The following is a 12221-nucleotide window of genomic DNA, read 5'->3' as shown; positions in this document are numbered from 1 at the left end:
CACTTGGAGTATTGCGTACAGTTCTGGTCACCGCATTATAGGAAGGATGTGGAAGCATTGGAAAGGGTGCAGAGGAGATTTACCAGGATGTTGCCTGGTATGGGGGGAAGGTCTTATGAGGAAAGGCTGAGGGACTTGAGGCTGTTTTCGTTAGAGAGAAGAAGGTTAAGAGGTGACTTAATAGAGACATACAAGATGATCAGAGGATTAGATAGGGTGGACAGTGGGAGCCTTTTTCCTCGGATGGTGATGGCTAGCACGAGGGGACATAGCTTTAAATTGAGGGGTGATAGATATAGGACAGATGTCAGAGGTAGGTTCTTTACTCAGAGAGTAGTAAGGGCGTGGAATGCCCTGCCTGCAAAAGTAGTAGACTCGCCAACTTTAAGGGCATTTAAATGGTCATTGGATAAACATATGGATGATAATGGAATAGTTTCGGTTAGGTGGGCTTCAGATTGGTTTCACAGGTCGGCGCAACATCGAGGGCCGAAGGGCTTGTACTGCGCTGTTATGTTCTATGAAAGGATCCACTGATGAGCATGTCCCAATTAGTAAGTGCTAATTAGCTCTTGCTAACTGGCACATTCATTACAGTGGCACCTCCATTTTGAAATTAAGTTATCAAGAAGCATGAAACAGAATTGTGAAATATTTCACAGCCATGCCAATAAAAGCTTCATTGATTAGCATTCATACTGATGAAGTTTGGATATTGTTGAGTTCAATCCGTTCAGAAAAACTGCACAAGCACAGAAACTCCCAGCCACTGCTACAGCTCATGACCTGCTCCTGTTTTAGCCAGATGCTGAGTGTCCGTCAGTTCGAGGATGACATTTCTCAGGGTCACTTGTTTCTCTCTTGGGTCGTCATTTGACTAAACATGCCAATTCTCAAACCGCATATCTTTGAGCACAGGAGTTGGGATCTAAGTGATCCCTCCCTTCTCGTCTCCAGACTCGTGATCCTTTCCCTGGTGTCTGTAATATATTTTTCTTTGCTGTAAGTGTAAGGAAAACTGAGATCTGGCACAAGATTACATATCTAACACCCTGTTGGAAGCGCTCAGCAAATATGACCAATCATTAAGAGCAAAGAAAGCTGTTGACTGTGTTTAGCTGATTCTCAAATTGTGGGTGCTCATCAGGCAGAGGAGACTGCTCTGGGTCAAGGATCTTGACAGGAAATTCAGTTTGTGTTTAATATCTGCAAATAGTTCTCTTCTAAAATCCTATAAGATTTGACAAAATTCATCACTGTTAGTGCAAGATAGAAATTCAAAGCAGAACATTCTAGTTTCTGTGGAACAAATTTTCTTCTCCTATTACCCCAAATCTGTTAATTCTGGTATCACATTCTCCCTCCTCCTGGCTTGAAATCCAAACCCATCTCCACCTTCTTCTCTCTCCACTTCCACTTTGCCTCCTCCCTCCATCTTCTCTGCTTGGCTTCAGTTCTCAAAATGTTGTCTGCACAATGACAATCAAATCAATGAATCTGATTTGCCATATGTGGTCTCCAGGGGTTTGTGAATCCTCTTTCCCCCCACCTCCCAGTGTTCCTTCTTGATCAGGGCCTCGTTACTTTCCCCCTGAAAGTGGATTATCTCATTTATTCACCCCTCTTCCCCCATCCTTTCACATGAACCATGTTCCAGTCGCTGTCCCAGGATGGGATACCTGGCCAGTCCCACGCCTGTGCACTAACCTGCAATGATGTGCAACCTTCTCAGCCTGAACTCAGTGAGCAGTTCTATGCTCCTCATCCATGGCTCTGGAACAGATGAGGCTCCATTATTGTCGATCCAAATCCAAATCTATCCATTGCTTTGTCACACCTCTGTCCTCCTTGATTGCCTCTGTCCTCTTATCTAATTACCTCTGCCTCTAATCATGTTTGTACTTTAACAATGTTTAGTATTTTGTTGTTTCTGCAAATTGTGTCCAAATGAAGTTCCCACTGCCCCAGCAGTGTGCTGCTGGTTTACCAGATTTACTTTCCCATCATCAGCAACTGTTTTTCCTCTACTGGAGCTCATTTCTGCTTGAGCTTATGTAGACAGTCAAATTCTGCAGCATTTTTATTCCCTGTAATTTATTCAGCACATTCCGAAATATCTGTTTTTCTCTCCACAATTATTGCCTGACCTGCTGATTATTCCGACTATTTTCTCTTTTTGCTTTAAATTTCCAGCACCTGAAAATTTTCAACCAAGCCTAGAAATACAGGTGGACCTATTAGGAGTAAGAACGCAAGCAGCAGAATTTTAGATCACATCAAAATTACTGAGAAGTTGAATGTGTGAGGCCAGCTTGGGAGAGCAGGAGGATGGTTAAATCTAGAGATATTAAGAGAATGGAGAAGAAACAAAACCAGATGAGTTGAGACTAGGGTTGAATTAGGTGAATTCACTGAGGCGGAAGTAGATGGAGGGTCTTGGTAATGACGGAAATCCTGGTAATTATATTGTTTAAAGTTTAGTTTGGGCATGACATTGTTATTCTGACTGGTCTCTCTCCTTTGCCTCTGTTTTCTCACTTCTCTTTTTGCTTCATCCCTTAGAGGCCAGAGTCTTGTCCACGTTCATATTGGGTAGCAGATTCTCTTCCTGATGGACATTAGCGAGCATTGGGTTTTTAGGACATTCTGCCAAGTTTCATGATGAATTTCTCTCATAGCTGATCCAACAAATTGCTGTGTTCAAAACCAAAAACAGAAACTGCTGGAAATGCTCATTGGGTCTGGCAGCATCTGAGAAGAGAAAGCAGAGTGAACATTTCAAGTCCAGTGACCCTTCCTCAAAACAGAAATTACCGTCTTAATTCATTTCAACGTCACAGCCGTTTTTTGTGCGTGTTATCTCATTCCTTTTTTTTCTGTTTTAAAACAGTTTCAGAGGGTGCCAGAGGGGGAGGAATTACAGTCAGAGATCACAGATCCAGCAGCACCTCAGAAGCTGATGGAAGTTTCCAGTTTATCACAAACAGAATGTAATTGGATTTTGAGCGTGGAAGGAAGGAGCACAGTTCACAGTGAAGAGAAACCGGACACATGTTCTTCTTCAGCCAATCATGTGACCTGTCGAGACACAGGTGCAGTTACTGTGCGAAGAGACCATGGAAATGTGGACACTGTGGGAAGGAATTCAGTGACCAGTCTGAGCTGGAAATTCACCAATGCAGCCACACTGCAGAGAGACCATGGAAATGTAGGGATTGTGATGAAGGATTCAGATCCCTGCCTGTGTTGGAGATCCATCGGCGCAGTCGCACTGGGGAGACACCATTCACGCGCTCCAACTGTAGTAAAGGATTTATTTGCTCTTCCTACCTCATGACTCACAAGCGAGTTCACACTGGGGAGAAACCTTTTAAATGCACGGACTGCAAGAATTGTTACAAATGTTGCGGGGAAACGATGTCCCCTCACCGTATTCACACTGAGGAGAGTCTGTTCAGATGCTCTCACTGTGGGAAAGGGTTCAAGACGTCATCTGAATTCACTGCTCACCAGAGAATTCACTTTGGGGAGAGGCTGTTCATCTATAGTGTGTGTGGGAAGGTATTTACTTGGTCATTGCACCTCACAATACACCAGCAAGTCTACACTGAGGTGAGACCTTTTTAAATGCCTAGAGTGTGGGAAGTGCTTACAGAGTCTGACTATCTGATGAACCATCAATGCATTCATAGACAAGAAGTAGCTTTCAAATGGTCTCTGCTTGTGGATCTGCTTTCAAACAACCATCTCACTTCACAGTACACGAACGAGCTCACACTGGGGAGAGGGCATTCACTTGCACTGAGTGCGGGAAGAGATTCACTCAGAAAGCCCTCCTGCTCAGTCACCAGCGAGTTCACAGTAACAACATGAGTTGGACTTTGCTGTTGGTCACATCCAGGACTGCAGCATGTTCATTGGCTAATAAACCCCTGCTCAGTTTGAATTGTTAATATTCTGAATAAAAATAAAATAAATCAACTTTGTAATTAATCAGAGCTTTTTACTATTTTGTGCAATGAACTTGTGTTGTTTTATTGAAGGAACATTGGCAGCCTCAATAATTAACCATCATCCTACTTAAATTGCAAATATAAAACTTATGATCTATCAAACCAGGTTTCACTCTGAGATCTGACTTGTGCAGTATTACCATCAACTGGGGTCATAACATTTGGAGAATGCGTTGAAATTTATTAGATTCATATAGGTGGATGTAGATCAAATTTCTCCCCTGGCTGCTGAGTCTAGAATCAGGGGACATAGTCTCAGAATAAGGCGTAGGACATTTAAGACCATTCAGAAGGGGTTGAATCTTCGGAATCCTTTACCCAGAGCTTCATGGAAGCTCGATCATTGCAGATGTTCAAATCATAACTCAACGGATTCCTGGAGACTAATGACATAATCAGAAATGGGAATCCTGCAGAAAAGAAATGATCAGCCATGATCTAATAGAATGGCGGGGGAGGCTCAAGGGCTGAATGGTCCACTCCTGATCTATGTTGAAGGGCTTTCCCTGTCTTCTCAAGTCCAACAACGAACAAGGAGCTGATAGACTTTGTCACAATGAGTGATACCATCTGATCAGTTGCCTCTGCCATCTGCCTCCCTTCTCCTAGCTCACCAGGACAAACTGCCTCTCATGTTCTTTGAACATTCAACTTGTATTATTCTTCAATTTCTCTCCTATCTCCTGTCATGTCCTATCAGTGTTCAGTTGTCCATTTCACTTAACGTTTGAGTCCCTGAAGCGGATTCCTAGGGTATCATCCAAGGATCTCTCCTGGGCCCCTCAGATTTCTCATCACTGGGCAGCAATTTCTGAATACAGTGTTCCTTCACATGCATACACTGACTTAGTTTAGCTCCAATTCACTACCATCCATCTCCATTCCTCCATTGTCACTATATTATCAAACCAATTATTGCAAAAACAGTGACTAATGAGCAGAAATTTCCTCCAAATGAAAGTGGAGAAGGCAAAGCCATTGACTTCAGTCACCACAGCAAATTCTGTTCCTTAACTACCAAGTTCATCCCTCTCCCTGGGAGATGTCTCAGGCTCAATCACACAATCATGGTGTTAAATTTAACCTCAAAATGAGCTTCTGATCATATATCACTGAGAGAAACAGGTTATTTGCCTTTGAACACAAAGGCTAAAGAGTGATTTTATCGAGGTGTGGAAATATTATAGGAGTTTTGATCGACATAGGGAAAAGTATTTCCACTGCAGGAAGTTTGGTAACCACAGAACACAACTTCAAAGTAAGTAGCAAAAAATCCAGGTGACAATGAGGGGAGATGACCTTACTCAGTGAGTTCTGATGATCTGGAGGACATTATCTGAAAGTCTGGTGGAAGCAGATCCAACAGTAACTTTCAAAAGTGACTTGGAATTTTCCTCAATAAGGAAAGTTTTATAGGGCAGGGAGAAATTGGAGGGGAGTGTGATAGTTTGTCAGCATTTTTCAGAGACAGTACATGCACAATGGGTCAAATAGCCACCTTGTGTACTCTCAAGCTTATTTGCTTGTGTTTATAATGAGTCAGGATTTAATTGTTTACACAGTTCCTGTTTCATTAATAATTAGTTGCTTCTTCCTTCAATAATTGGGAATAATTCACCACTTATGTAAAATAACAAAATTATTACAATGAATAATATTCATCAATGATTGGTATCCTGTTACATTGAAGTCATTTGCAGATTGGAAAAGATAAATAATCTGGATGTTACTGCATCGATAACCATGGTCCAAATACATGCCTCCCCTTCTGCCAGTGATCAGCGATTCTCAGACCCCTCACCCCAAAACAACTAAAAGGTGACACAGATTCTCAGGCTTAAAAAGGGGTCACATTGGGAACATTTTGGGAAGCAGTGATTTAATACAATCCCTTTCTAGACTTTAATTGCACTGAACTCATTCCTTATCTTGTCATTCACTGTCACAACGTTCTATCTCCCTGAGAAAAGTTATCATTAATCATGGCCAGCTCAGTGGTTAGCACTGCTGCCTCCCAGTACCAGTGACCCAGGTTTGATTCCACCCTCGGGTGATTGTCTGTGTGGGTTTCCTCCAGGTGCTCTGGTTTCCTCCCATACTCCAATGTAATGGGCCAGGATCAGGCAGGTGGGACTAGTTTAGTTTGGAATTGCGTACGCCATGAACTGGTTGGACCACAGGGTCTGCTTCTATGTGCAGCTTTGGTGGATTGGCCATGGGAAATGCAGGGGTGTAGGGATAGGGTAGAGGGTGAGTCTGTTGGAGTGTGGGAGGCTCTTTGGAGGCTTGGTGTGGACTCAATGTGTTTCAGGCATCCTTGTGAGTTGTTGAATTGGTGTTTCACTCTATTCCTCACCCTGGAACTGTCAGATGTGGTGCTGTCAGATCGTACACGGCATTTGGTTATATAAAACGCACATCGGACTGAAGAGGCTTGGTGGATAGCATTTTTTAGAAGGGCTCAAGATATATGGAGACAAAGCAGGAATGGGAAACTGAGATTGAATAATCAGCCATGACCATGTTGCATGGTGATGCAGGCTCAAAGGGCTGAATGGTCTACTACTGCACCTATTTTCTATGTTTACCCAAAATCTTGTCAATCCTGGTGCTTTAGGCAGATCTGCAAGAGTAGGGTAAGGAGGTAAATCCTGTTCCCTGCACATTTCCTGTAGCTGGAGAGGATCATGTCTGCTGTCAAACTGTCAGCACAGAAACCGCACTGCGCTTCTGGATACATTCGGGCGTCTGAAGGTGGATGAAGTCTTTCAAACATGATTCTTGTGAAGACTTTTCCTGTGATGCTGTGTGAATGTCCCGTAGTTGTGATGTCCTCTCACGTCTTTCTTTATGTAAATTGTGATGATGTTTGCATCACACTTGTCCTGTGCAACAGACCCAACTCCCAAGAGGAGGCAGAGGTCATGAGGGTTGTGGGCTGTGAAGCAGATGGGACTTTCTATGTTTGAGCAGTTCAGCTGGAATTCTGTCTTTGCCTCTCTGCGTGGGAAGTGGTCAATGACCTTTACAGATTTCAGCATTCCTCAACCAACTCAACATGTCAGGAAGCTGTAGGAGAGCTTCAAAGAGAAACTGAGAGAATTTTGTCTCACGGGAGAACAGCTCACAGTCGTGTTCAACCCAACAGAACATCAGTTGTGTCAGTGAGAACTGCCCTATCTGCTGATTTCAGTGGTGAGAGGGAGAGGGGGCACATTAGTGACGGTAGGACCAAGTGCCAATTGGTCCCATCCTACACAACACATTTCCATTGACACAGGCAGTTTGGATTGTTTTACATTGGCTAACCCAGTGATTGTTTGCTGAGTATTGTTCTGCCTTTTGCATCATTCTCTTAGCTATGGCCAGTGTTACAGGGTTTGAGCTGTGTCAGAAAAGATCGAACTGTACAACTTTCAAATGTCATCAATTATCAATGTTGAATGATGACGTTTCTATTGATGTGCCTGTAAAATACTTCATTCTTCAGTCTCATGCTGTTACATAATTTAATTTAATAATGGATGTGTCACAGTCAAGAATGTGCAAATCAGTGAGAATTGTCAGCAAGTATTAATCAGCACTTTCTAATTGGAGATGTTCATCAGTGCAGCCTTTCAGACACTGAGTTGTAGATCTGCCACCAAAGGTCCATTTAGAATTGAAATAAAAGTCCATAATTTTACAGTGGACAATTTCTGAGGTTTCTTGAATCCAGAGGAAAGATTTCAGATTGAACCTTAAAAAGGGACACTGTGTCTCCCAAAATGAATGACGTTATCCGGAATATTAAACACTAGCTAGTTACAGGGCTGTTCACATCAGCAGGAACAAACCAAATACTTTCACAGAATGAATCCTGCATGTAATTAATATGGGCAAAATCAAAATCCTATTGTCACTTTTGAACTCACCAATCTATCAGCAGGTAACACAATTGAGTGAGTCCCTTCCCAAACATGGAACAGGGGAACAGCGTCTCCCTAGTTTGAATGTGTTAGTGTACAGAAGGGTTCTGAAGAAGAGGCACTGCACCTAAAAATGTTGACTCTGTTTTCTCTCCATAGATGCTGCCAGACCTGCTGTGTTTCTCCAGCAATTTCTGTTTCTGATTTGGAAAACTGCCTGAAACCATTTCAAGAGGGAAAGCAGCTGAATTGTTTCTCCTTAGTGTGAGCTTGGTGGGAGAACGAACAACTGAGTGAATCCCTCCCAACAAACAGGGAAGCTGAACGGTCTCCCCACTGTGTGAACCCTCTGGTGTCCGACCAGGTTGAGCAATTGAGTGAATCCTTTCCCACAAACGGGGTAGGTGAATGATCGCTCCCCCATGTGAACTCACTGGGGTGCAGTGAGGGTGGATGAATTGTTGAATTTCTTTCCACAGTAAAAGCAGTTACAGGGCCTCTCCTCAGTGTGAATTCTCTGGTGTGACATCAGGGAGATGTCTGAGTAAATCTCTTCCCACATACGGAACAGACAAGCGGCTTCTCCCCAGTGTCACTGCGTTGATGGCTTTCCAGTCGACGTGAAGAAGTGAATCCTTTACCACAATGCTCACACTTCCATGGTTTCTCCCTGATGCCAGTGTTTCTGTGTCTCTCCAGGTTGCATATTCAGTTGAAGCCCTGACCCCACATGCAACCACGTGTACTGTGTCTCCCCACTATGAGCAGTGTGATGATCATTCAAGCTGTGTAACTGGTTAAAGCTCTTTCCACAGTCAGTGCTGCACTGGAACCCTCTAACTCAGGTTGTGTGCGTCTCTCTGTGATTTTCACTGATATTTGACCCGTTCTCCTACAGACAGAACAAACATTTGTCCTTCCACATTCAAAGACCAATGGTATTCCAGCCCTGATGGATCAAGTGGCATTTGATTTGAGTTTCCAAACCATGAACCCTCCCCTTCTAATACCCTGCAAATGCGTTTACTCAAGTCAACACTGTCAGTCAAGGATAGTAATTCAGAACAGAGAATATCAGCTGTTAATGAAACAGTTTTCCCCCCTTGTTCTGAAAACGCTGTTAATCCCAGTCCCACACAGTCTTCCTTACAGACAAAGAGAGAAACAGACAATTCATGGGGCTTTGTAGCTGAGTTTCTGTGTGAATAACTAACGCAGCATCTTCAGTGCAGAGCAATTCTCTGACCGAAGTCGAGCTGTACTTTTGGCTTTGTTTTCAGTTTGGACTAGTTGTCGACCTTGCTGTCTGACCTGGTGTACAGGTAAACTTCTTTCAAACCTGCAGGGGACACCAAGGATAGGAAAATGGAGAAGAAACTATCAAACAAAGTAGAGGATTAGACACAGCCATCTTTCACTCCATTCTTAACCCTGAAACTGTTGGGTGTGGTGCGTCAGTCTCCACAATACATGACTGAATGACAAGATCAGACTGAAGAGCTTTGCGAGACAAAGCGTCTGTTGCAATATCCTCTGTAACCTTTGCTATTGTGAACGTAATAGCTTTTGTGTTAAAAAGTATCCTGAAACAAGAGCAGCAAAAACAACAGAATCCAACCCATGCAGATCCTCTTTTAACATTATTTCATGGCTGGGCCAGCATTTATTGTCTGTCCCTCATTGCCCTTGAGAAGATAGTGGTGAAGGGTCATAGAATCATAGAATCCCTACAGTGTGGAAACAGGCCCTTCAGCCCAACCAGTCCACACCGAACCTCAAAGACAGACCCACCCCATCATGAACTGCTGCAGTAGATGGGGGACTGGGGTTTACTTATGAATGCGCTCGTGTGCCAATAGGTTGAAGGACCAAGTGAATCCCTTCCCTGACACAGTCTGTCTGGTGTGAGCTTGCCGGTGAGCAAGGAAAGAGGATGAACACCTGAAACTCTTCCCACAGGAGGTGCAGTTGAATGGCTTCTCCTCCATGTGAATTAGCTGGTGAGACCCAAGTGTGGATGATTAGTCCCTATCCAAATATGGAGCAGGTCAATGATCTCTCCCCTGAGGGAACTCACTGATTTACAATGAAGGTGGATTTCCACCTGAAATTCTTTCCAAAAGAAATGCAGCTGAATGGCTTCTTCCCAGTATGAACTCGCTGGCATCTCAGTAAACTGGCTGACCGATTGAATCCCTGCCCACATTCAGAGCAGGTTAATGGCTTCTCCCCGCTGTGAACTCTCTGGTGTGTCAATAGGGTGGATCTCTGATCAAAACCCTTGCCACACAAGGAGAAGGTGAAAGTCTGGCTCCCATGTGAACTAGCTGGTGTATGAGCAGTTTGGATGACTGAGTGAATCCCTTCCCACACAGGGAGCAGGTGAATGGCCTGTCGCCAGCGTAAGTGCATTGGTGCACAGTGAGGGCAGAAGAATGTCTGAACCTTTTACCATAGGAGGTGCAACTGAATGGTTTCTGCTCAGCGTGAATTCGTTGGTGTGATTGAAAGCTGGATGAATGAGTGAATCTCTTCCCACACACACAGCAGGTGAATGGCTCTTCCCAGTGTGAAAACACTGGTGTTTATTCAGGTCAAATGAAGATCTGAACCTCTTTGTACAAGGGGTGCAGCTGAATGGCTTCTTCTCAGTGTGAATTCGCTGGTATGACATGAGTTTGGTTATCTGACCTAATCCCTTCCCGCACATGGAGCAAGTAACGGCATTGATGGATTTTCAGCCAGGATGGGTAATTGAATCGCTTCCCACAGTCCCCACATTCCCACAGTTTCTCCATGGGGTAGGTGTATTTGGAGCTCTCTGGTTGAATGATCATTTGGAAACTTGTCCATGCACAGACCACACATACAGTGTCTCCCTGCTCGAATGATGATTTTTTTTTAAACTGTGTGAATGGTTGAAGTTCCTTTCACAGTCTGTACACTGGAACACTCAGTTATGATGTATGTGCCCCAGTGTTTTTCCAGTCACACTGATGTTTGTGTTCTTTTCCCAAAAGACAGAACAAATGTTTCTCCTTCCATATTCAAAGGCTGGTAATATTTCATATCCTGATGAATTGAGTGACTGTGTTGAACCTTGACAGGACATTTTGCTTAGTTTCCATATCTCTGCAATTCCTTCGCCTGGAAAACAAGATGACAAAAGTTAGTCAAAATATAGAAGTTCAAAACAGACAACTCCAGTTTCTGTGGAATAGTTTTTTCCTCTCATTTTTCTCCAATGGCTGTTGGTGAATCCTCTCCACCCATCTCTCAGTGTTTCCTACCTGACCTGAGAACAGATCCTCATTGAGGCATGGTGGCTCAGTGGTTAGCACTGCTGCCTCACAGCTCCAGGAACCCAACCTTGGGTGACTGTCTGTGTGGAGTTTGCGCATTCTCCCCGTGTCTGCGTGGGTTTCTTCCGGGTGCTCCGGTTTCCTCCCACAGTCCAAAGATGTGCAAGTTAGGTGGATTGGCCATGCTAAATTGCCCATAGTGTTCAGGGATGTGTAGATTAGGGGGATGGGTCTGGGTGGGATGTTCTGAGGGTCATCGTGGACTTGTTGGGCCGAAGTGCCTGTTTCCACACTGCCGGGATTCTATAATCTATGAAACAAGGGCAGGACTTATACAATTAACTGTAGAGGCCTGGGTAGTATTATAGAACAGTGAACCCCAGGGATCAGGCACATAGTTATTTTAAATTTGCTTCACAGGTAGACAGAGTGGTTAAGAAGACGCTTAGCATGCTTGACTTCATTGCTCAGACCTTTGGGTTTAGGAGTTGGGATGTGATGTTGAGATTGTAGAGGATGTTGGTGAGGCCTCTTCTGGACTACTTTGTGTAGTTCTGGTTGTCCTGCTCTAGGAAGTATATTATTAAATTGGAGAGGGTTCAGAGAAGATTTACCAGGATGTTGCTGGTAATGGCATGTTTGAGTTATGAAAATAGGCAGGAACCTTTTTCACTGGAGCATAGGAGGTTGAGGGGTGACCTGATAGAGGTTTATAAAATTATGAGTGGCAAAGATAAAGTGAATAGCAAATGTCTTTTCCCTAGGGTGGGGAGTTTTTTACACAGCAAGTGGTTCGTGTGTGGAATAAACTGCCAGACAAAATAATGGATCCAGGTACAGTTTTAACATTTAAAAGACATTTGAACAAGTACATGAATAGGAAAGGCTTGGAGGGATATAAGCCAAATGCAGGTAGGTGGAACTAGTTTAGTTTGGGATTACGGTCAGCATGGATTGGTTGGATGGAAGGGTCTGTTTCCATGCTGTATGATTCTGTG

The 12221-nt window shown here is 43.7% G+C and overlaps 2 protein-coding genes across 4 annotated transcripts in view; both read left to right on the top strand.

Moving 5' to 3' along the window:
• Positions 1 to 3993, top strand: part of LOC109912544 (gastrula zinc finger protein XlCGF7.1-like) — a 10049-nt gene extending 6056 nt beyond the window's left edge. For all 3 annotated transcript variants that reach the window (XM_020511974.2, XM_048599457.1, XM_048599456.1), the window contains one exon: positions 2891 to 3993. The gene's annotated coding sequence lies outside the window, so the exon portion shown is untranslated. The remainder of the gene's footprint in view (positions 1 to 2890) is intronic.
• LOC109912545 (gastrula zinc finger protein XlCGF67.1-like) lies at positions 3052 to 8722 on the top strand. The gene is made up of 2 exons (XM_020511975.1): positions 3052 to 3612; positions 8621 to 8722. Exons 1-2 carry the CDS (start codon positions 3052 to 3054, stop codon positions 8720 to 8722), a joined length of 663 nt encoding a protein of 220 aa, XP_020367564.1.
• The last annotated feature ends 3499 nt before the right edge of the window (positions 8723 to 12221 follow it).

Source organism: Rhincodon typus, chromosome 7 (assembly GCF_021869965.1).
Source record: "Rhincodon typus isolate 14 chromosome 7, sRhiTyp1.1, whole genome shotgun sequence".
NCBI lineage: Eukaryota > Metazoa > Chordata > Chondrichthyes > Orectolobiformes > Rhincodontidae > Rhincodon > Rhincodon typus.
This window is presented reverse-complemented; position numbering and strand designations above follow the sequence as displayed.

What these genes read in the sequence shown, in the direction of transcription:
- LOC109912545 (XM_020511975.1), top strand. Translation starts at nt 3,052, where the DNA reads ATGTTCTTCTTCAGCCAATCATGTGACCTGTCGAGACACAGGTGCAGT. An exon ending in ACCAGCAAGTCTACACTGAG is followed by an intron (nt 3,613 to 8,620) that starts GTGAGACCTTTT and finishes GTGTCTCTCCAG; the next exon opens with GTTGCATATTCAGTTGAAGC.